The sequence below is a fragment of the Lampetra fluviatilis genome, chromosome 3, assembly GCF_964198595.1.
Source record: "Lampetra fluviatilis chromosome 3, kcLamFluv1.1, whole genome shotgun sequence".
Classification (NCBI taxonomy): domain Eukaryota; kingdom Metazoa; phylum Chordata; class Hyperoartia; order Petromyzontiformes; family Petromyzontidae; genus Lampetra; species Lampetra fluviatilis.
Genome location: NC_136277.1, coordinates 11,569,069 through 11,591,272, shown reverse-complemented (window position 1 = coordinate 11,591,272; position 22,204 = coordinate 11,569,069). Strand labels below are relative to the sequence as shown.

Sequence of the window (22,204 nt, the reverse complement as noted above, 5' to 3'; positions counted from 1 at the left end):
AAGAAAGTGAGATTTGAATCTAGATTTAAAAGCCCATGAGTAAGACACAGCCGATTAGTGAGGTTTGTCATGTGAACAACACGTGGCGGTTAGCTTCCTAATTCAGCGCATCGGTGTGATGGAGAGGAAACCCACACCATTACCAATTTTAATATGACGTTGGTGGGTTAACGACACATTTATATTTACGCGATCCAAACCAAAAAAAACCCTCCTTTATTATGAATAATGATGGTCGAGAAAGGCCACCATGCGTTCAAATTGATCCTTGAAACAGTCTTCGCCACGAATTTGGAACGCGCTGCGTAAGTTTCCGTAGATTCGGAGGTGAGGAAGGCGGTCACAACTGGAGCCAATGACTTATTATCATCATCAAGATCATGGCCATCATCATCATCATCATCGACACCATCGTCAATATTGTTATGAATGCTATCGTCTGCATTGGCGTCATTAATATCATCGTCATCATCATCATCACCATTCGTGATCTTTGCCGTGAGGACATCAATGCTGTCATTTAAAATCAACGTGCGCTCTGGGTATTTGTCTGCTAGAAATGTCCACGTGATAAGCCACTTCAGTTGAGCTATCATTTGTGACAGCCGGCGGCATCTGACAAAAGAGCCGTGTGGCTCAGTGGGCCTTAGTTTAATCAGCGTCGTCGCTATCACCAACGACATCACCATCAGCGGGGCCGCAAATGTTGATCAACCGTCACTACGAGCACCTTAGCTGCACTAATCGGGTACCAGAGGAGCAATATTTTAGACCTGGCAACAACAACCAAAACAACATCTGCTGTGTTGACCATTTTAGCGCACTCAGTCAAATCACTGCTGTCACAGCAAGGACTCCTTGCAAGCGGCGCCTCGCTGGCGAGATGTCACCCCCCTCGCCTGGCATGTAGGAGGTCGTGGATTCAATCGCGACCCTGACGCCTGCCGCTGAATATTTGGAGTTTGCGTGTCTCTCTCCGTGGTCGCGTGGAATTTTATTTTCCTCCGGGTCTTCCGGTTTCTCCGTCCACATTTAGAAACATACTTATTTAGATTATGTGGTTGCTATAAATGTCCACGTGATAAACCACGTCGGTGGGCTGTCATTTGTGGCCAGGTGGCTTCTGAAAAAAATAATCTGACAGCTAAGTGGGCTTTACCTGCTAAAATAAAAGAGTTTATTTTTGTGACTTTTTGCTTGCTTTTCCTACACTTTGCACTCCCACCGTGCGTTCGTATCGTTTGCCGTTGTAACGTTCTGACGCCGTGCCCCTTACTGGACATCTGTGAAAGAAAGAGCTTCACAGCTCTTCGGATTCCTCCGCCGGTATAAAGATTCCGACTCTCTTTCAACTTGAAGCGGCACTTCTTAGGAAAGCATCTCCCGCGTTAAGCGAGCGGATTAATGGTACGACCGGAAAAGTCAAAAGTCGCTTCCTGCTCAAATGGGGCATTGAAGCCACTGGTGCTCATATTCCGCTTACAGCCCTGCGCCGGTCGTGGGAAATTCCACATTACTATGGTGGGCAGTCTATTCACAAGACAATCAGGTCACTCAAAAAAATCTTTAGATTACTCTGGCCTCTTGAGTTCTCATCGAATTCCTCGCCCTCCTCCAGTCTAAATAAAGATTCCGATAAACATTCCGATTTTACTCCACGAACAGTTCGTGGGCGGCCGTCGCCAACGCCGCCACGCGTCCCGTCGGGGGGGGGGGGGCGGGTCGTGCGACGGCGACGTGTTTGCAAACGTCTGAAAGTCACGTTCGTCCTCCAGCAACCCCCCCCCTCCCCGGTGAATTAATGCAAATTCCACCCGGCCCCCCCCACCCCGTCCCCGGCCCCCCCCGGCTTTCAACGTCGTCCTTCTCGAGCGTCGCGGATAAAGAGGCGGGCGCCAGCGTGTTAGATGGTCGTCAGGCTCGCCGAGCGAACGAGCGAACGAGCGAGCGAGCGGGAGAAAGCGTGCGAGAGAGAAAGAGAAGACAGCACGTGACGGTGAGAAGCGTGATACGGGCCTGAGGGCCGGAGGCGAGGGGGACTGGGGGGGGGCTAGGGAAAAGGAGAGAGAGAGAGAGTGATGCCCAAATGTGGGCAGAATCCACGGAAAAATACTTACCTGATGAACTCTCTGTTATCCGGAGAGCTGAGAGCGGGCGGGGGGAGGGGGGGGGAGCAGGAAAGGAGGGCCACGCAGCACACACAGAAAGTTACTTAGGCGAGCGTGTTGGCGACACGGGAGGGATTAAACTGCCTGCGCAGAGAGATAGGGGGGGGGGCGGTGATGTAGCAGTCACAGGGCTCTGGCCAGAGGTCGCAACCGGGTACCCGATACCCGTACCCTACCCGATACCCGGCTACCCGTACCCGGCCGGGTATGGGTACGGGTACCCGTTTGCGACCTTGGTGCGGCCGGGTACGGCGGGTACGGGTAGACCGTGAGTCACTGGTGAGTCACCGTTTGCCACTCATTTCCCAACGTCTTGTCTCTTCTCACAATTCAAGTTTCCTAGAATCAACCCACCCGCGTCTGCAACATGGCTTCATCTCAGAGGTCGCAATCGGGTACCCGTACCCTACCCGATACCCGGTCGGGTACGGGTAGCCGGGTATCGGGAAGGGTACGGGTACCCGTTTGCGACCCTGGTGCGGCCGGGTACGGGTAAGGAATCAAAACCCGTTTGCGACCTCTGGCTCTCGCTCTCGGGCGTTCGCGGCGGCGGCGATGTCGCCAAAACGAAGCCACGCGCGGCCCCGCGGGGGAGACGCTGGAAAAAGAACGGATGGATGGGCAGACGGAGGGACAGGCGAACGGGCAGATGGACGGATGGATTAAACTAACATTTATTTTATGTTACCAGGCAAGGCCCACTGAGCTATATTGCTCTTTTTAAGAAGCGACCTGGCCACGAATTATATCCTAATGAAGTTGCTCTTCGTGGGGACATTTATAGTGGGCAAATATGCCCTAAACGCACGTTTCTAAACGTGAAGGAAAAAACACGGAGGACCCGGAGAAGAATCCACGCTACCACGGGGAGAACATCCAAACTCCAAATACACAGCAGGCGTCAGGGTTAGGGATCGAACCCATGACCTCCTGTGTACCACGCAAGGGAGTTAACATCTCACCATCACGATGGATGGGCAGAGAGCCGGATGGATGGAACTGATAGTTGGATGGGCGGATCACCAGATGAACCAGCAGACAAACGGAAAGATGCATGGCCGTAGAGACGTACACATACGGAGCGATTAAACTGTCCGCCCATGTCATGGGAACTCCTTTGCCAGTACCAAAATATACTAATAGGGGTTTTCCCCCTTTTTTCTGGCAACAAAACTGACACCTTTTGCAAGGCATCATGCTTACATTAACCACAATACTTGCAGTCAAATGCAAAAAAAACAATACTCTGATAATTTATGCATTGTCTTTGAAACTGATTGGTCCACAGCAGAGACAGCTTTCTTTACAGCCTAGTCTCATATGTTGTTCGACCAGATGACGCCAAAAGGCGCACCTATGTCCGCCCACAGATACGGGAGTCACACCGCCAGCGGGAATGCCAGCGCTCTCAGTCGGCGTCACCGAGCGCCGGCACTTTGCGAGGGCATCGTCGGAGGGCACACCCCGGGCCCACTCCGACATCGCCACTGCGTGGAGTTCTATCGCTGCGCAGGAAAGCTCGGTTGGCTACATAGGACGATCGGATGACGAGTCACGTGGATTGGACGGACAATGGAATGGATGGACAGGCAGACGGACAGATAAATGGACAGAGGGAAGATGGGATGAACGGACAGATGGTCAGATGGATGGACGAGTGAAGATGGATGAAAAGAGGGACTTGTATGTATGTTTGTTGAATTACACCGGTCAACACACTTTATCTGGAACAAGGTATTCCAACGGTTGTAAGGTAATTTTGGGGGTGCTGATTCCAAATCTGGCATCAGTTTTGTCTATCACATCAGGTTTTTGAGATATCAGATATTGCATTTTCAATAAAAACAGCAGAAGAAAAATATTAAATAAATGTGGATATCTACATAAAACGATATTATAAACACACTATCCTAAAAATACAGCACCATATTTTAACACTAAAGCAGTCACTGACTAGCAACAACTTGTAATCATAAGTGACAGAGTTAATTTCGGGTAAAATCAATGAAAATGGGGTATGCCGATAGCATAAAAATGAGATGCGATAGAGCAAATCTGAGATCAGATTTGGAATCAGCACCCTGAAAGTAGTCTAAAACAGCTGCAAAAGTCCAAGCCAGAAAAATGTAACCAACCGTACTCATCGGAGATGCAGGGGAAGGACAACAAACTAAACACAAAAAGTAGTTCTAAAGAACACTATAGGAACCTCATTTGCCAGTAAAAATATGATAATTGTTTTTTTACCCTTCTATCTGCCAACAAAACTGACACCTTTTTACAAGGAGTCATGTTTGCATAGACCGCAATACCTGCGGTCATAATGCAAACAAAAGAACATAACTCTGATAATGTGCACTGTCCTTGAAGTTGATTGGTCCACACCCGAGACAGCTTTCCTTAGAGCATAGTCTCACATGGGTTGGACCAGATGACGCCAAAAGGCCTTTTGGCGTCATCTGGTCCAACCCATGTGAGACTATACTGTCTCCAGATAGAATGGTAAAAAAACAATTATCATAGTTCTAAAGAAATTGGTTTTCAATCGAGATGATGACTTCAAAGTGCAAAGCTCCCAGTGGCTTCCCAATATCAGAAGGAAGAGCGCGTTCCAGACGGCCGCAGAAGCGCATCTGAAAGCGCGCGACGCAGCGGCCATCTTTGTTCGACGGTCAGCCAAAAAGCCGCCGCTGCCAATCTGACCGGACCTCACGTGATGGAATTTACGCTCCTTGACGACGAGACTTTTATACGGACAGCCGTACGGACAGACGGAGGTGCACGCGCCGAAAGCCAGGCAGACGACAAAGCACACGCGAGACGAGATGCAGATATGATGTAGGCGCGAGGGCAGAGCTTACCCAGGCAGGTCAGTGTTATAGTATCCGTCACACACGGGGTGACTGAACGAGGCGCGGGGGGCAGAGGTGGCACAGGAGCAAGGAGAGCAGAGTTAGAGACGCGAGGCGTTGGGGGGAGGTTTGGGGAGACGGTGGGGGGGGGGAAAAACCGCGGCAGGTGGAAAGAACTGACGAAGATTTTCACGCCGGGTCCGCCGTGCGCGCAGCCGAACGCCCGGGTCAATCGGGCCTTGTTTGACTCGCTCGGGCGAGCGATTTATGCACGTTCAACTTCTTTCGACGTCCTACGTAGCCAGCCGTGCTAATCGGAGGTGCGCGATTGGTCGGGACGAGCCCGTCTAGAGGCCGGGGGCTCCCCCTCGAAACGGCGTGTGTGCAGTGTAACGGAGTCCCCGCGTGGAACGGGGGTTGGTTGTGGGTTTTTTTTTGGTTGTTGTTGCGAGGACCCATACAATTCGAAGAGAAATTTGATACATAAACAAAAGCTCAATAACTGAGCGAGGCGCAAAGCAGAGCCGCCGCCTTCGACGCAAGAGGTTCGCGGGTGGTTCAATGCCGGACCCCGACGATGCCTGCGCCTGTTCTACATCTGGAGTACGCGTGTGTTCTCACGCTCTCTCTCTCTCTCTCCCCGTGGTGGTGGTCGCGCGGATTTTTTAATCCTTTATATTAAGTTCGCTTGCTTGCTTGCTTGCGCGCTTACGACCGCGCAAATCTTTCGGTCGTTTTTTAACCCACTTCCCGTGATCCAACCGAGCTGACATTTTGCACACAGACTCGTTGTGCGTGACAATTTATTTTCGTGAAAACATTTTTCAAAAATTTTCCACTTTTTAGGAACATTTTTTTTTCATATTTAATTTAAAATACCAATGTGATAAAAATGAAACTCTTACTCAAGAAAAACAGAAATGAATAATAAAATAAAACCGATGCCACGCATATAAAGGATTTATAGTGAAAAACTTTGTTTTTACGGGTTAATTTTTCTCCTCTGGGTTCCTCCCCCAGTTTTTCCACCCCCTCCTCCACATTTAAAAAAAGTACGTGAGGTGTTCCCCACGTACACCACCCCCACTCATATAAACGCATTGACTTTCTCGTACACAGGTAGTCCGCGACTTACGATGGAGATGCGTTACGACGACCCCATCGTAAGTCAAAAATATCGTAAGTCGAACATGGCCTATAGCCTACCCAGGAGTCTTAAAGAACGGTGATAATTTAGCAAAACAGAGCAATTTACAGTACCGTACTGTCTAAACTATATACTGTATGCATTAATTAATTACAATACTGTATTGCACAGTAAAATGTAAACTAAAATAAACAAGGTAAATTCTTAGCCTACCTATATGAACTGCAATTTAATAGAAAGTTTTTTCAGGAAACAATCCTATCTGCTATAAAAAAAACTTTTAACATGCATTGAACGTATCGATATCGCCATCGTAAGATCCAAATATCGTAAGTCGGACCATCGTAACTCGGGGGCTATCTGTATAAGGTGACCCTTTCTCTAATTCGTGAACATTTTAGATGAAGAAATTCTACAACAAAACTTTCACAGCGGGCGGTGTAACGTCAACTCGTGTTTTGGCGAACGAACCCAGGAAGCAGACATAGCAGAACTAAATTTTGATTTAAAGCGTTCGTGACTGCAGGGATATATTCTTGGTTCTTTCGGTAAAGTCACGTAGAAGGGAAATGTAAAATAATATAAATATAAAACAATAAAAATTCTCACGACGTTTCGACTGCAACACAAGCAATCATCATCAGGTGTGAAATCCACAGCAAGAAAATTTGAAAAAAGTGTACTTTTTTCAAAAAAAGTGAACTTTTTTTTTATTGTTTTATATAAATATTATTTTATTATTTCCCTTCTACGTGACTTTACCGAAAGAACCAATAACATCGCAGAACCACTTCTGGAGTCGCACAGACAGACCTATTAACCCCTTTTCCGTCCCAAGAAGTCTGCAAAGTTGCAGGGTGGTTGCATCGTTCACCTCTGAATCTCGGAGCGCGAATACGGCTCGGCATTCATTTTATTTAGAGAGGCGTAGTAACTGTAGAGACACGACCGCATTCTACGATAAGCTGACGGGCCAAACTGTGCCACACGCCCCCCTTCCCGCATGGCCTTGTGGGAGCATCGGTACCGAAAAAGTTATTTTATTTTAAATTTCGATTTAAAGCTTTCGTGACTGCAGGGATTCATCTTCTTGGTTCTTTCGGTAAAGTCACGTAGAAGGGAAAAAATAAAATAATAAAAATAAAACATAATAAAATAATTCTCACAGGTCTGTCGGAAAGACAGCGTCATTTCAGACGCTGTCTTTCCGACAGACCTGTTCTTCACCTGAGGGACGGCTGCTTGCGTTGTGGCCGAAACGTCGTGAGAATTGTATTTTATTATGTTTTATTTTTATTATTTTATTATTTCCCTTCTATGTGACTTCACCGAAAGAACCAAGAAGATTATTTTATTTTAGTTTATCTTCCGGTTTCGTTTTAACGACGCACGTCATTGGAACGGGAGCGGAAGAAAAAACGGATGGCGTTACACGCACGTACGTCACCGAAACGGGGAAGGGTTAAACTAACGCAAGCAGGAGCACGATTTATAAAATCCCTTGCAAAGGGGCGATTGTTACACGATGGGTCAAAGCGAACCTTCCAAGTTCAAGTTTCAAGTTCATCTGTTAGGTATAGCCCTGTGAGCCATTCGGCTCTTGAATCGGGTGCAACCGCAACAAACAAAAAAGTGAACCAGAAAACATCTTAAAGTGACTATGTGACTAAGCGCAAGAGAAAATCCAAGAAAAGACAGCAAAATATTCCACAAAAAGCACCGTACACCAACGATGTGTGCAAAAATCCCAGTGGGATGCAAGTCAAACAACCAACAACAACAACCACAAGACAACCTATGGTCCCCCGAGAGCTGGATTGAGCTCGTTAAAGCGAAACCCGATTTTTAAACGACGCTTACATTTCTGTGCTTCACTCATTGGCTACCGTGGCTGTGAACCACCAATATTCGCTCGCTACAGGTTCAATCACGCGTGGCAGTGGCCCATACTCTTAGTTTTTTTTCCGGTAAAGTCACGTAGGCGAAAGTAAATAATAAACGATAAATAACAAAAAGAATAGAAGAAATAATAGAAATAAAATTATAAATCACGATAACAAATATTCAATTACTCGAAACAGCAATCGTGCTGTGACGGTTCCACCTGAAGAACGGAAGCTTGTGTTGCCCCCGAAACGTCGTGGTTTCATTATTTTATTTCTATTATTTTTATTATTGATCTTTTATTATTTATTTTCACCTACGTGACTTTACCAAAAAAACCTAAGAGGCTTCGGCTCAGTCGGTGGAAAAGTGGGCTGACGGGGAAACTGCCAGCTGCACCTCGCCGTGTGTCTCGGTTGAGCCTCCCGGATAAATGCGGTCGCTTCAAGTGATGAACCACCCCCCCTCCCTCCCCCAACACCCGGCCCCATCACTCACTTAATGTTCTCGAGTCGATTGCCATCGGGCTTGATTGGCGCCGAATGCTGCAGCATCTTGTACAGAGTAATCAGCAGGAACACGAAGTTCACCTGTGATACACACCACGCGCGCGCCACGCACACACGAGTCAACGGTCCGTAAGACGCGATAATTGTTTTTTTACCCTTCTATCTGGCAACAAAACTGACACCTTTTTTTTTTACAAGGAGTCATGTTTGCATAGACCACAATACCTGCAGTCGTAATGCAAACAAAAAACACAACTCTGATAATGTATGTGCACTGTCCTTGAAGTTGATTGGTCCACATCCGAGACAGCTTTCCTTAGAGCCTAGTCTCACGTGATGTTGGACCAGATGACGCCAAAAGGCGCACAACTCAAAGACAATTCATCTTCTTGGTTCTTTCGGTAAAGTCACGTAGAATGGAAATAATAAAATAATAAAAATAAAACATAATAAAATAATTCTCACGACGAGGCGAAGAACAGGTCTGTCGAGAAGACAGACTCTGTCTTCTCGACAGACCTGTTCTTCACCGGAGGCCGGCTGCTTGCGTTGTGGCCGAATCATCGTGAGAATTATTTTATTATGTTTTATTTTTATTATTTTATTATTTCAATTCCACGTGACTTTACCGAAAGAACCAAGAAGATGAATCCCTGCAGTCACGAAAGAAGCTTTAAATCGAAATTTTATCATGTTTTATTTTTATTATTTTATTATTGCCATTAACATTTTATTAAAATAAAACTATTTTATTATGTTTTATTTTTATTATTTTATTACTTCAATTCCACGTGACTTTACCGAAAGAACCAAGAAGATGAATCCCTGCAGTCACGAAAGCTTTAAATCGAAATTCCTCCTCCTGTTTCGGTCTTAAACGGAGCGGCCGAGGTGACGTCCTCACTGAGCCTATCAGGTGCCAAGATCAGAAGGGGGTGAATGTAGTCAATGTAAATTGGCAATGGATGCCTACAATTTGGGGTTATTTAAAACGAGTTGGAAATCAGGTTCACTTTCCAGGCTACGGCAGCGGCAGTGGGCTCTGGTCCACATACACGACGCTTAACGCGTGTTAGCACGGCTAACGCGCGTTAGCGTCGCAATCAGAAGTGCTCACCTGCAATTCGCGTTTTAGATCTGGACGGGATTTTGGCTCGAGACGATTTCAAGGGAATTCACGCTCAACACGAATGTGGGAATCGCATCACATTCAGCGCGGGAACTCTCACGCACGCGTCCGTTGAGCGACGCGTCTCGCTGGCGGGAGGACGACGCCAAAAGCTTCACCGCGACCCCCCCCGTACCCGTCCCTGTCCCCGGCACAACGCGCGCGCACGCTACTCACGAAGATGATGGCGGCCACGGGCGCGAGGAAACTCCAGATGAAATGATTGTCGGTCCTGAGCCAGCAGCTGCAGAACGGAAGAGAGGACAAACGGTCGCCTGGTTAGCCTGACAAGGCCGGGATAGCGCATTCATGTATCTGGTTTCATTCGCCAGCGTCTGGCAACATTTGCCACCGTTCAGTAGCACTTGAGCCGCCATCTGGGAACATTGGGGCACATTTGTTTCATTTGCTGTATGTGATGACATTCCAGACATCTGGTGAGACCGGGCGCCAGCCGGCAAGACCCGGCACTAGCCGACAAGGCCGGGCACTAGCCGGCAAGACCGGGCACCAGTCAGTAAGCTTGGGTGCCAGGTGGCAACACCAGGAGTGAACCGGCAACACCGGGCACCAGTCAGCAAGCCTGGGTACCGGGTGGCAACACCAAACGTGAACCGGCAAGACCGGGCACCAGTTAGCAAGCCCGGGTGCCGGGTGGCAACACCAAACGTGAACCGGCAACACCGGGCACCAGTTAGCAAGCCCGGGTGCCAGGTGGCAACACCAAACGTGAACCGGCAACACCGGGCACCAGTTAGCAAGCCCGGGTGCCGGGTGGCAACACCAAACGTGAACCGGCAAGACCGGGCACCAGTTAGCAAGCCCGGGTGCCAGGTGGCAACACCAAACGTGAACCGGCAAGACCGGGCACCAGTTAGCAAGCCCGGGTGCCGGGTGGCAACACCAAACGTGAACCGGCAAGACCGGGCACCAGTTAGCAAGCCCGGGTGCCAGGTGGCAACACCAAACGTGAACCGGCAAGACCGGGCACCAGTTAGCAAGCCCGGGTGCTGGGTGGCAACACCAAACGTGAACCGGCAAGACTGGGCACCAGTCAGTAAGCCCGGGTGCCGGGTGGCAACACCAGGAGTGAACCAGCAAGACCGGGCACCAGTTAGCAAGCCCGGGTGCCGGGTGGCAACACCAGGAGTGAACCGGCAAGACCGGGCACCAGTTAGCAAGCCCGGGTGCCGGGTGGCAACACCAGGAGTGAACCGGCAAGACCGGGCTCCAGTTAGAGTGCCGGAGCGCCAGCCGGCAAGAACCCGGGCGCCGTCCCGGCACGACGGACTGCGGCGGAGAGGGAAGGGGGGGTGGTGGCGGCGGCGGGACTAACGCGCGCTCGGTGCCGTAGCCCGTGTAGTCGACGGCGAGGGAGACCCCGACGACGGTGAGCGGCAGGCCGTAGCCCAGCAGGTAGAAGTACTTGCGGCGCGCGCGGCGCCCCTCAAACACCTCGACGAGCATGAGGTAGAGCTGCACCCCCTCGAGGCACATCCACGCGAACGCCGCCAGGAAGAACAGGTGCAGAAGCGCCGCTAGGACGGAGCACGCCACCTGTGGGTGGGGTGGGGGGGTTGGTGTTGTATAGAAGTGGAATGTCGATTGAAAGCTTCTTTCGTGGCTGCAGGGATTCAAGTCACGTAGAAGGGAAGTAATAAAATAATAAAAATAAAACATAATAAAATTTCGATTTAAAGCTTCTTTCGTGACTGCAGGGATTCATCTTCTAGGTTCTTTCGGTAAAGTCACGTAGAAGGGAAGTAATAAAATAATAAAAATAAAACATAATAAAATTTCGATTTAAAGCTTTTGTGACTGCAGGGATTCATCTTCTTGGTTCTTTCGGTAAAGTCACGTAGAATGGAAATAATAAAATAATAAAACATGATAAAATAATTCTCACGACGTTTCGGCCACAACGCAAGCAGCAGTCCTCAGGTGGAGAACAGGTCTGTCGAGAAGACAGTCTTATTACTTGCGTTGTGGCCGAAACGTCGTGAGAATTATTTTATTATGTTTTATTTTTATTATTTTATTACTTCCATTCTACGTGACTTTACCGAAAGAACCAAGAAGACAGAATCGGAATCTTTATTTGGACGTGGAGGGAGGAAATCCGATGAACCGAGAAGCCCTCGTCTCGCAGATGTCCACCGGTTGGGGGTCAAGGGGGTCGGCGAGTTTACAACAGCAAAACAAACACGAAACAGTTTTAGATTTGAAGCTTTCGTGACTGCAAGGATTCATGCTCTTTGGTTTTTTCGGTAAAGTCACGTGGATGAAAAAATATAATAAAATAAATGCAAACAACTAAATTAAATCACGACGTTTCGGGCGCAACGCAAGCGTGACTTTACCGAAAAAAACAAAGAGTACGAATACGAAACAACGCGATAGGAGTGCAAAGTAGAGGAAAGGTAAAACACGTCACGAACAAAAATAAACAATTCATATGTTTCCCAGGCTGTTACACAATTTGTTTCAGAAGCGAGTTCTAAAATAGAGAAAGTGGCAAGCGAGTGACTGAACGTGAACGGAACGTGATTAAAATATAAGCGTGCATTATTTTTCTATTCATCAAGATTGGGCAGGGCAGCAAAATCAACGAAACGGTCTCAGACCACATGAAGGTAACACCACACAGCAGGTGTCGCTCAGTAACACGGAGAACCTCGCCAGGGAGGGTGGGCGAGCGAGACGGTGGGTCCGCAGGGCGGGTGGGTGAGCGGCTGAGCGAGTGAGATGGTGAGCGAGTGAGAGGACGGTAAGAAAGGGCGGGTTGGTGGGCGAGTGGGTGAGTGGATTAAAGGGTGAGTGGGTGAGCGGCTGAGCAAGTGAGATGGTGAGCGAGTGAGAGGACGGTAAGAAAGGGCGGGTTGGTGGGCGAGTGGGTGAGTGGATTAAAGGGCGAGTGGGTGAGCGGATGAGCGGATGAGCATGAGGGTGAGTGGGCGAACAGCGGGACACTTTGGTTAGAGGGCGAGTGAACGGCAGTGCGAGCTAGCAAGAGGGTGAGTGTACGACAGGGTGAGTGGGTGAGCGTGTGAGTGGGTGAGTGCGTGAGATGGGTGAGTGTGTGAGCGGGTGAGTAGGTGAGCGTGCGAGCGGGTGAGTGCTTGAGATGGGTGAGTGTGTGAGCGGGTGAGTGGGTTAGTGTGTGAGCGTGTGAGTGGGTGAGCGTGTGAGTTGGGTGAGTGTGTGAGCGGGTGAGTGGGTTAGTGTGTGAGCGTGTGAGTGGGTGAGTGTGTGAGTTGGGTGAGTGTGTGAGCGGGTGAGTGGGTTAGTGTGTGAGCGTGTGAGTGGGTGAGTGTGTGAGTTGGGTGAGTGTGTGAGCGGGTGAGTGAGTGAGTGTGTGAGTTTGGCGAGTGCGTGAGATGGGTGAGTGTGTGAGTGGGTGAGTGGGTGAGTGTGTGAGTGTGTGAGATGGGTGAGCGTGTGAGTGGGTGAGCGTGTGAGTGGGTGAGTGTGTGAGTGTGTGAGTGCGTGGGATAGGTGAGTGTGTGAGCGGGTGAGTGGGTAAGTGTGTGAGCAGGTGAGCGTGTGAGACGGGTGAGTGCGTGAGCGGGTGAGTGGGTGAGCGTGTGAGCATGTGAGCGTGTGAGCGGGTGAGTGGGTGAGTGTGTGAGCGTGTCAGTAGGTGAGCGTGTGAGTGGGTGAGTGCGTGAGTTGGGTGAGTGTGAGCGGGTGAGTGGGTGAGCATGTGAAATGGGTGAGTGGGTGAGATGGGTGAGTGCGTGAGATGAGTGAGTGTGTGAGCGGGTGAGTGGGTGAGCATGCGAGCGGGTGAGTGCTTGAGATGGGTGAGTGTGTGAGCGGGTGAGTGGGTGAGTGCTTGAGATGGGTGAGTGTGTGAGCGGGTGATTAGGTGAGCGTGTGAGATGGGTGAGTGCATGAGATGGGCGAGTGTGTGAGCGGGTGAGTGTGTGAGCGTGTGAGATGGGTGAGCGTGTGAGATGGGTGAGTGTGTGAGCGGGTGAGCGTGTCAGCGGATGTGCGAACGAAATGGCAAGCGGCAGAGAGGGACAGTGGGCAAGATGGGACAGTGGGCGAGAACGAGTGGGTGAACGTGTGAGCGGATGAAAGAGCGCCAGTGCGAGAAGATGAGTGGGTGAACGGGCGAGACACACGGAGAGAGAGGATCGAGTGAGCGAGTGAGCGAGCGAGTGGGTGAGAGGATGGGCGAGTAGGCGAGCGAGTGGGTGAGTAGGCGAGTCGGTGCGTAGGCGAGCGGGTGAGTAGGTGAGTGGGTGAGTAGGTGAGTGGGTGAGTGGGTGAGTAGGTAAGTGGGTGAGTAGGCGAGTAGGTGAGTGGGTGAGTAGGCGAGCGGGTGAGTGGGTGAGTGGGCGAGTGGGCGAGTAGGTGAGTAGGCGAGTGGGTGAGTAGGCGAGTGGGTGAGTAGGTGAGTGAGTGAGTGAGTAGGTGAGTGGGTGAGTAGGTGAGTGGGTGAGTAGGCGAGTGGGTGAGTAGGCGAGCGGGTGAGTAGGTGTGTGGTTGAGTGGATGAGTGGTTGAGTAGGTGAGTAGGTGAGTGGGTGAGTAGGTGAGTGGGTGAGTAGGTGAGTGGGTGAGTGGTTGAGTGGTTGAGTAGGTGAGTAGGTGAGTGGGTGAGTAGGTGAGTGGGTGAGTAGGTGAGTGGGTGAGTAGGTGAGTGGGTGAGTAGGTGAGTGGGTGAGTGGGTGAGTAGGTGAGTGGGTGAGTAGGTGAGTGGGTGAGTGGGTGAGTAGGTGAGTGGGTGAGTAGGTGAGTGGGTGAGTAGGTGAGTGGGTGAGTAGGTGAGTGGGTGAGTAGGTGAGTGGGTGAGTGGGTGAGTAGGTGAGTGGGTGAGTAGGTGAGTGGGTGAGTAGGTGAGTGGGTGAGTGGTTGAGTGGTTGAGTAGGTGAGTAGGTGAGTGGGTGAGTAGGTGAGTAGGTGAGTGGGTGAGTGGGTGTGTAGGTGAGTGGGTGAGTAGTTGAGTGGGTGAGTAGGTGAGTGGGTGAGTAGGTGAGTGGGTGAGTAGGTGAGTGGGTGAGTGGGTGAGTAGGTGAGTGGGTGAGTAGGTGAGTGGGTGAGTGGGTGAGTAGGTGAGTGGGTGAGTAGGTGAGTGGGTGAGTGGGTGAGTAGGTGAGTGGGTGAGTAGGCGAGTAGGTGAGTGGGTGAGTAGGCGAGCGGGTGAGTGGGCGAGTGGGCGAGTAGGTGAGTAGGCGAGTAGGTGAGTAGGCGAGTGGGTGAGTAGGCGAGTGGGTGAGTAGGTGTATAGGTGAGTGGTTGAGTGGTTGCGTGGTTGAGTAGGTGAGTAGGTGAGTGGGTGAGTGGGTGAGTGGGTGAGTAGGTGAGTGGGTGAGTAGGTGAGTGGGTGAGTAGGTGAGTGGGTGAGTAGGTGAGTGGGTGAGTAGGTGAGTGGGTGAGTGGGTGAGTAGGTGAGTGGGTGAGTAGGCGAGTAGGTGAGTGGGTGAGTAGGCGAGCGGGTGAGTGGGTGAGTGGGTGAGTGGGCGAGTAGGTGAGTAGGCGAGTAGGTGAGTAGGCGAGTGGGTGAGTAGGCGAGTGGGTGAGTAGGTGTATAGGTGAGTGGTTGAGTGGTTGCGTGGTTGAGTAGGTGAGCAGGTGAGTGGGTGAGTGAGTGAGTAGGTAAGTGGGTGAGTAGGTGAGTGAGTGAGTAGGTGAGTAGGTGAGTGGGTGAGTAGGTGAGTGGGTGAGTAGGCGAGTGGGTGAGTAGGCGAGCGGGTGAGTAGGTGTGTGGTTGAGTGGGTGAGTGGTTGAGTAGGTGAGTGGGTGAGTAGGTGAGTAGGTGAGTGGGTGAGTAGGTGAGTGGGTGAGTGGTTGAGTGGTTGAGTAGGTGAGTAGGTGAGTGGGTGAGTAGGTGAGTGGGTGAGTAGGTGAGTGGGTGAGTGGGTGAGTGGGTGAGTAGGTGAGTGGGTGAGTAGGTGAGTGGGTGAGTGGGTGAGTAGGTGAATGGGTGAGTAGGTGAGTGGGTGAGTAGGTGAGTGGGTGAGTAGGTGAGTGGGTGAGTGGGTGAGTAGGTGAGTGGGTGAGTAGGTGAGTGGGTGAGTAGGTGAGTGGGTGAGTAGGTGAGTGGGTGAGTAGGTGAGTGGGTGAGTGGGTGAGTGGGTGAGTAGGTGAGTGGGTGAGTAGGTGAGTGGGTGAGTAGGTGAGTGGGTGAGTAGGTGAGTGGGTGAGTAGGTGAGTAGGCGAGTGGTTGAGTGGTTGAGTAGGTGAGTGGGTGAGTGGGTGAGTGGGTGAGTAGGTGAGTGGGTGAGTGGGTGAGTAGGTGAGTGGGTGAGTGGGTGAGTAGGTGAGTGGGTGAGTAGGTGAGTGGGTGAGTGGGTGAGTGGGTGAGTGGGTGAGTAGGTGAGTGGGTGAGTAGGTGAGTGGGTGAGTGGGTGAGTAGGTGAATGGGTGAGTAGGTGAGTGGGTGAGTAGGTGAGTGGGTGAGTAGGTGAGTGGGTGAGTGGGTGAGTAGGTGAGTGGGTGAGTAGGTGAGTGGGTGAGTAGGTGAGTGGGTGAGTAGGTGAGTGGGTGAGTGGGTGAGTGGGTGAGTGGGTGAGTAGGTGAGTGGGTGAGTAAGTGAGTGGGTGAGTAGGTGAGTGGGTGAGTAGGTGAGTGGGTGAGTAGGTGAGTGGGTGAGTAGGTGAGTAGGCGAGTGGTTGAGTGGTTGAGTAGGTGAGTGGGTGAGTGGGTGAGTGGGTGAGTAGGTGAGTGGGTGAGTGGGTGAGTAGGTGAGTGGGTGAGTAGGTGAGTGGGTGAGTAGGTGAGTGGGTGAGTAGGTGAGTGGGTGAGTGGGTGAGTAGGTGAGTGGGTGAGTAGGTGAGTGGGTGAGTAGGTGAGTGGGTGAGTGGGTGAGTAGGTGAGTGGGTGAGTAGGTGAGTGGGTGAGTAGGTGAGGGGGTGAGTAGGTGAGTGGGTGAGTAGGTGAGTGGGTGAGTGGGTGAGTAGGTGAGTGGGTGAGTAGGTGAGTGGGTGAGTAGGTGAGTGGGTGAGTGGGTGAGTAGGTGAGTGGGTGAGTAGGTGAGTAGGTGAGTGGGTGAGTAGATGAGTAGGCGAGTCGTGAGTGGGCGAGTGGTTGATTGGGTGAGCGAGTGTGTGAGCGAGTGGGTGAGTAGGTGCGTGGGTGAGTAGGTGAATGGGTGAGTAGGTGAGTGGGTGAGTAGGTGAGTGGGTGAGTAGGTGAGTGGGTGAGTGGGTGAGTAGGTGAGTGGGTGAGTAGGTGAGTGGGTGAGTAGGTGAGTGGGTGAGTAGGTGAGTGGGTGAGTAGGTGAGTGGGTGAGTGGGTGAGTGGGTGAGTGGGTGAGTAGGTGAGTGGGTGAGTAGGTGAGTGGGTGAGTAGGTGAGTGGGTGAGTAGGTGAGTGGGTGAGTAGGTGAGTAGGCGAGTGGTTGAGTGGTTGAGTAGGTGAGTGGGTGAGTGGGTGAGTGGGTGAGTAGGTGAGTGGGTGAGTAGGTGAGTGGGTGAGTGGGTGAGTAGGTGAGTGGGTGAGTAGGTGAGTGGGTGAGTGGGTGAGTGGGTGAGTGGGTGAGTAGGTGAGTGGGTGAGTAGGTGAGTGGGTGAGTGGGTGAGTAGGTGAATGGGTGAGTAGGTGAGTGGGTGAGTAGGTGAGTGGGTGAGTAGGTGAGTGGGTGAGTGGGTGAGTAGGTGAGTGGGTGAGTAGGTGAGTGGGTGAGTAGGTGAGTGGGTGAGTGGGTGAGTGGGTGAGTAGGTGAGTGGGTGAGTAGGTGAGTGGGTGAGTAGGTGAGTGGGTGAGTAGGTGAGTGGGTGAGTAGGTGAGTGGGTGAGTAGGTGAGTAGGCGAGTGGTTGAGTGGTTGAGTAGGTGAGTGGGTGAGTGGGTGAGTGGGTGAGTAGGTGAGTGGGTGAGTGGGTGAGTAGGTGAGTGGGTGAGTAGGTGAGTGGGTGAGTAGGTGAGTGGGTGAGTAGGTGAGTGGGTGAGTGGGTGAGTAGGTGAGTGGGTGAGTAGGTGAGTGGGTGAGTAGGTGAGTGGGTGAGTGGGTGAGTAGGTGAGTGGGTGAGTAGGTGAGTGGGTGAGTAGGTGAGGGGGTGAGTAGGTGAGTGGGTGAGTAGGTGAGTGGGTGAGTGGGTGAGTAGGTGAGTGGGTGAGTAGGTGAGTGGGTGAGTAGGTGAGTGGGTGAGTGGGTGAGTAGGTGAGTGGGTGAGTAGGTGAGTAGGTGAGTGGGTGAGTAGATGAGTAGGCGAGTCGTGAGTGGGCGAGTGGTTGATTGGGTGAGCGAGTGTGTGAGCGAGTGGGTGAGTAGGTGCGTGGGTGAGTAGATGAGTGGTTGAGTGGTTGAGTAGGTAAGTGGTTGAGTGGTTGAGTGGGTGAGTAGGTGAGTGGGTGAGAACACAAGTCGGTGGGAGTGGGCAAGAGGGAGGGAACGGGCGGGCAGGCGGGCGAGCGGGCGAGCGAGCGAGCGAGCGGGCGATCGAGCGAGCGAGCAAGCGTGCGCACCGTGTACTGAGTCTTGTCGATGCCTAGCAGGAAGAGGAGCTCGGCGAGCAGCAGGTTGAGGCACAGGTTCTTGTGGATGGTGTTGCGGTCACTCTGGAGGCCGCGGAAGAAGCAGAAGGTGAAGGTGGCCATGGCGAGGCACACGAGGGACACCAGCACGCCCACCCAGGTGATCACCAGCAGCAGCAGCTCGTGGGCACGGTCCCCGTACTGGCGCACGCACGCACAGACGCACGCACGGACAGACGCACGCACGGAGAGATGCACGCACGGACAGACGCACGCACGGACAGACGCACGCACGGAGAGACGCGCGCACGGACAGACGCGCGCACGGACAGACGCACGCACGGACAGACGCACGCACGGAGAGATGCACGCACGGACAGACGCACGCACGGACAGACGCACGCACGGAGAGACGCGCGCACGGACAGACGCGCGCACGGACAGACGCACGCACGGACAGACGCATGCACGGACAGACGCACGCACGGACAGACGCACGCACGGAGAGACGCACGCACGGAGAGACGCACGCACGGACAGACGCACGCACGGACAGACGCACGCACGGACAGACGCACGCACGGACAGACGCACGCACGGAGAGACGCACGCACGGACAGACGCACGCACGGACAGACGCACGCACGGACAGACGCACGCACGGACAGACGCACGCACGGACAGACGCACGCACGGACAGACGCACGCACGGACAGACGCACGCACGGACAGACGCACGCACGGACAGACGCACGCACGGACAGACGCACGCACGGACAGACGCACGCATGGAGAGACGCACGCACGGACAGACGCACGCACGGACAGACGCACGCACGGACAGACGCACGCACGGACAGACGCACGCACGGAGAGACGCACGCACGGACAGACGCACGCACGGACAGACGCACGCACGGACAGACGCACGCACGGACAGACGCACGCACGGACAGACGCACGCACGGACAGACGCACGCACGGACAGACGCACGCACGGACAGACGCACGCACGGACAGACGCACGCACGGACAGACGCACGCATGGACAGACGCACGCACGGAGAGACGTACGCACGGAGAGACGCACGCACGGACAGACGCACGCACGGACAGACGCACGCACGGACAGAGGCAAGCACGGGACAGACGCACACACGGACAGACGCACGCACGGACAGACGCGCACACGGACAGACGTGCGCACAGACAGACGCGCGCACGGACAGACGCGCGCACGGACAGACGCGCGCACGAACAGACGCGCGCACGGACAGACGCACGCACGGACAGACGCACGCACGGACAGACGCACGCACGGAGAGACGGAGGCGTGAGGATGTCATCGGAGGTGCGGGGGAAGGACAACAAAAAGAACACAAAAATAAGTTCTTGAAGAAGTTAGTTGTCAATCGGGATTTACATCTAAAAAGGTGGACAACGAATGACAAAGACAAAGATCCCCCCCCATATAGGCCTCAACAGACTGTTGGGGCAGGTGCTGTTAGCAAGTAGTTGTTGGTTGTTTGACTTGCATCCCACTGGGATTTTTGCACACAGCGTTGGTGTACGGTGTTTTTTTCCTGCAATATTTTGCTGTCTTTCCTTGGATTTTCTGTTTGCACTCAGTCACGTATTCACTTTAAGATGTTTTTTTGTTCATGTTTTTGTTTTTTGTTCGATGCGGTTGCACCCGATTCAAGAGCCGAATGGCTCACAGGGCTATACCTAATAAATGAACTTGATGAACTTGATGAACTTGAACCTATGAAGGCTGGCACTACACACGAGGGGGTGGGTGGCCAACACCACGCCCGGCCGCCTTGTGTCTCCCAAGTGGCGATGTTTACACACTGCACCAGGTACTCATTTGAGGCTGAGTCGACTGAGGGGAGGCCCAGGACCGGTTCAGATAATTGTCACTGGTGTTGGTGGCCGTGAGTGGGAACTGAACTCGGGTCGCTGGGTTCGTAGCGCAGCGCCCTAACCGCTAGGCCACCGCTCCCCCACAGCATAAACATTACTACCATCAAATCAACTACCACCACCACCACCACCTCATCTAAACTTTACCACCACTACTAACACCATCACCTCCGATCAACCACCGTCACCACCTTTACCACCACCACCACCACCACCTCATCTCACCACCTCATCCAAACTTACCAGCTCCAACACCATCAACTCCAATCACCAACCTCACCACCCTAACCACCCTCACCTTAATAGTAGGTTTTTACCCTTTTAACTGGTACAAAACTGACACCTTTATTCAAGGCATCATGTTTGCAATGACCACAACACAAGTAGTCAAAAAAGCAAACAAAAAGAAGCAACTCTGATAAGGATGATAATATGCACTGTCCTTGAAGTTGATTGGCCCACACCCGAGACGGCTTTCTTTAGAGCCTAGTCCCCATTGGTGTAGGGCCAGATGACACCAGAAGGCGTACAACTCAAACACAGTGCAATATCAGAGTATTGAGAGCTCGGGGTAAGCATTTACACTATGAGATCTCTTTTACCAGTGGCAAAATATAATAGTAGGTTTTTACCCTTTTAACTGGTACAAAACTGACACCTTTATTCAAGGCATCATGTTTGCAATGACCACAACACAAGTAGTCAAAAAAGCAAACAAAAAGAAGCAACTCTGATAAGGATGATAATATGCACTGTCCTTGAAGTTGATTGGCCCACACCCGAGACGGCTTTCTTTAGAGCCTAGTCCCCATTGGTGTAGGGCCAGATGACACCAGAAGGCGTACAACTCAAACACAGTGCAATATCAGAGTATTGAGAGCTCGGGGTAAGCATTTACACTATGAGATCTCTTTTACCAGTGGCAAAATATAATAGTAGGTTTTTACCCTTTTAACTGGTACAAAACTGACACCTTTATTCAAGGCATCATGTTTGTGTTTGAGTTGTACGCCTTCTGGTGTCATCTGGCCCTACACCAATGGGGACTAGGCTCTAAAGAAAGCCGTCTCGGGTGTGGGCCAATCAACTTCAAGGACAGTGCATATTATCATCCTTATCAGAGTTGCTTCTTTTTGTTTGCTTTTTTGACTACTTGTGTTGTGGTCATTGCAAACATGATGCCTTGAATAAAGGTGTCAGTTTTGTACCAGTTAAAAGGGTAAAAACCTACTATTATATTTTGCCACTGGTAAAAGAGATCTCATAGTGTAAATGCTTACCCCGAGCTCTCAATACTCTGATATTGCACTGTGTTTGAGTTGTACGCCTTCTGGTGTCATCTGGCCCTACACCAATGGGGACTAGGCTCTAAAGAAAGCCGTCTCGGGTGTGGGCCAATCAACTTCAAGGACAGTGCATATTATCATCCTTATCAGAGTTGCTTCTTTTTGTTTGCTTTTTTGACTACTTGTGTTGTGGTCATTGCAAACATGATGCCTTGAATAAAGGTGTCAGTTTTGTACCAGTTAAAAGGGTAAAAACCTACTATTATATTTTGCCACTGGTAAAAGAGATCTCATAGTGTAAATGCTTACCCCGAGCTCTCAATACTCTGATATTGCACTGTGTTTGAGTTGTACGCCTTCTGGTGTCATCTGGCCCTACACCAATGGGGACTAGGCTCTAAAGAAAGCCGTCTCGGGTGTGGGCCAATCAACTTCAAGGACAGTGCATATTATCATCCTTATCAGAGTTGCTTCTTTTTGTTTGCTTTTTTGACTACTTGTGTTGTGGTCATTGCAAACATGATGCCTTGAATAAAGGTGTCAGTTTTGTACCAGTTAAAAGGGTAAAAACCTACTATTATATTTTGCCACTGGTAAAAGAGATCTCATAGTGTAAATGCTTACCCCGAGCTCTCAATACTCTGATATTGCACTGTGTTTGAGTTGTACGCCTTCTGGTGTCATCTGGCCCTACACCAATGGGGACTAGGCTCTAAAGAAAGCCGTCTCGGGTGTGGGCCAATCAACTTCAAGGACAGTGCATATTATCATCCTTATCAGAGTTGCTTCTTTTTGTTTGCTTTTTTGACTACTTGTGTTGTGGTCATTGCAAACATGATGC

At 51.5% G+C, this 22,204-nt stretch overlaps 1 protein-coding gene across 1 annotated transcript in view; it reads right to left on the bottom strand.

Moving 5' to 3' along the window:
* The window catches only part of LOC144952362 (adhesion G protein-coupled receptor L2-like), a 220,879-nt gene that overhangs the window by 15,831 nt on the left and 182,844 nt on the right, over positions 1 to 22,204 (bottom strand). Inside the window, 6 exon segments of the mRNA XM_078882747.1 lie at positions 2,118 to 2,144; positions 5,030 to 5,071; positions 8,550 to 8,641; positions 9,906 to 9,972; positions 11,065 to 11,285; positions 18,143 to 18,352. Of these exon segments, the coding sequence (XP_078738873.1) occupies positions 2,118 to 2,144; positions 5,030 to 5,071; positions 8,550 to 8,641; positions 9,906 to 9,972; positions 11,065 to 11,285; positions 18,143 to 18,352 (659 nt within the window).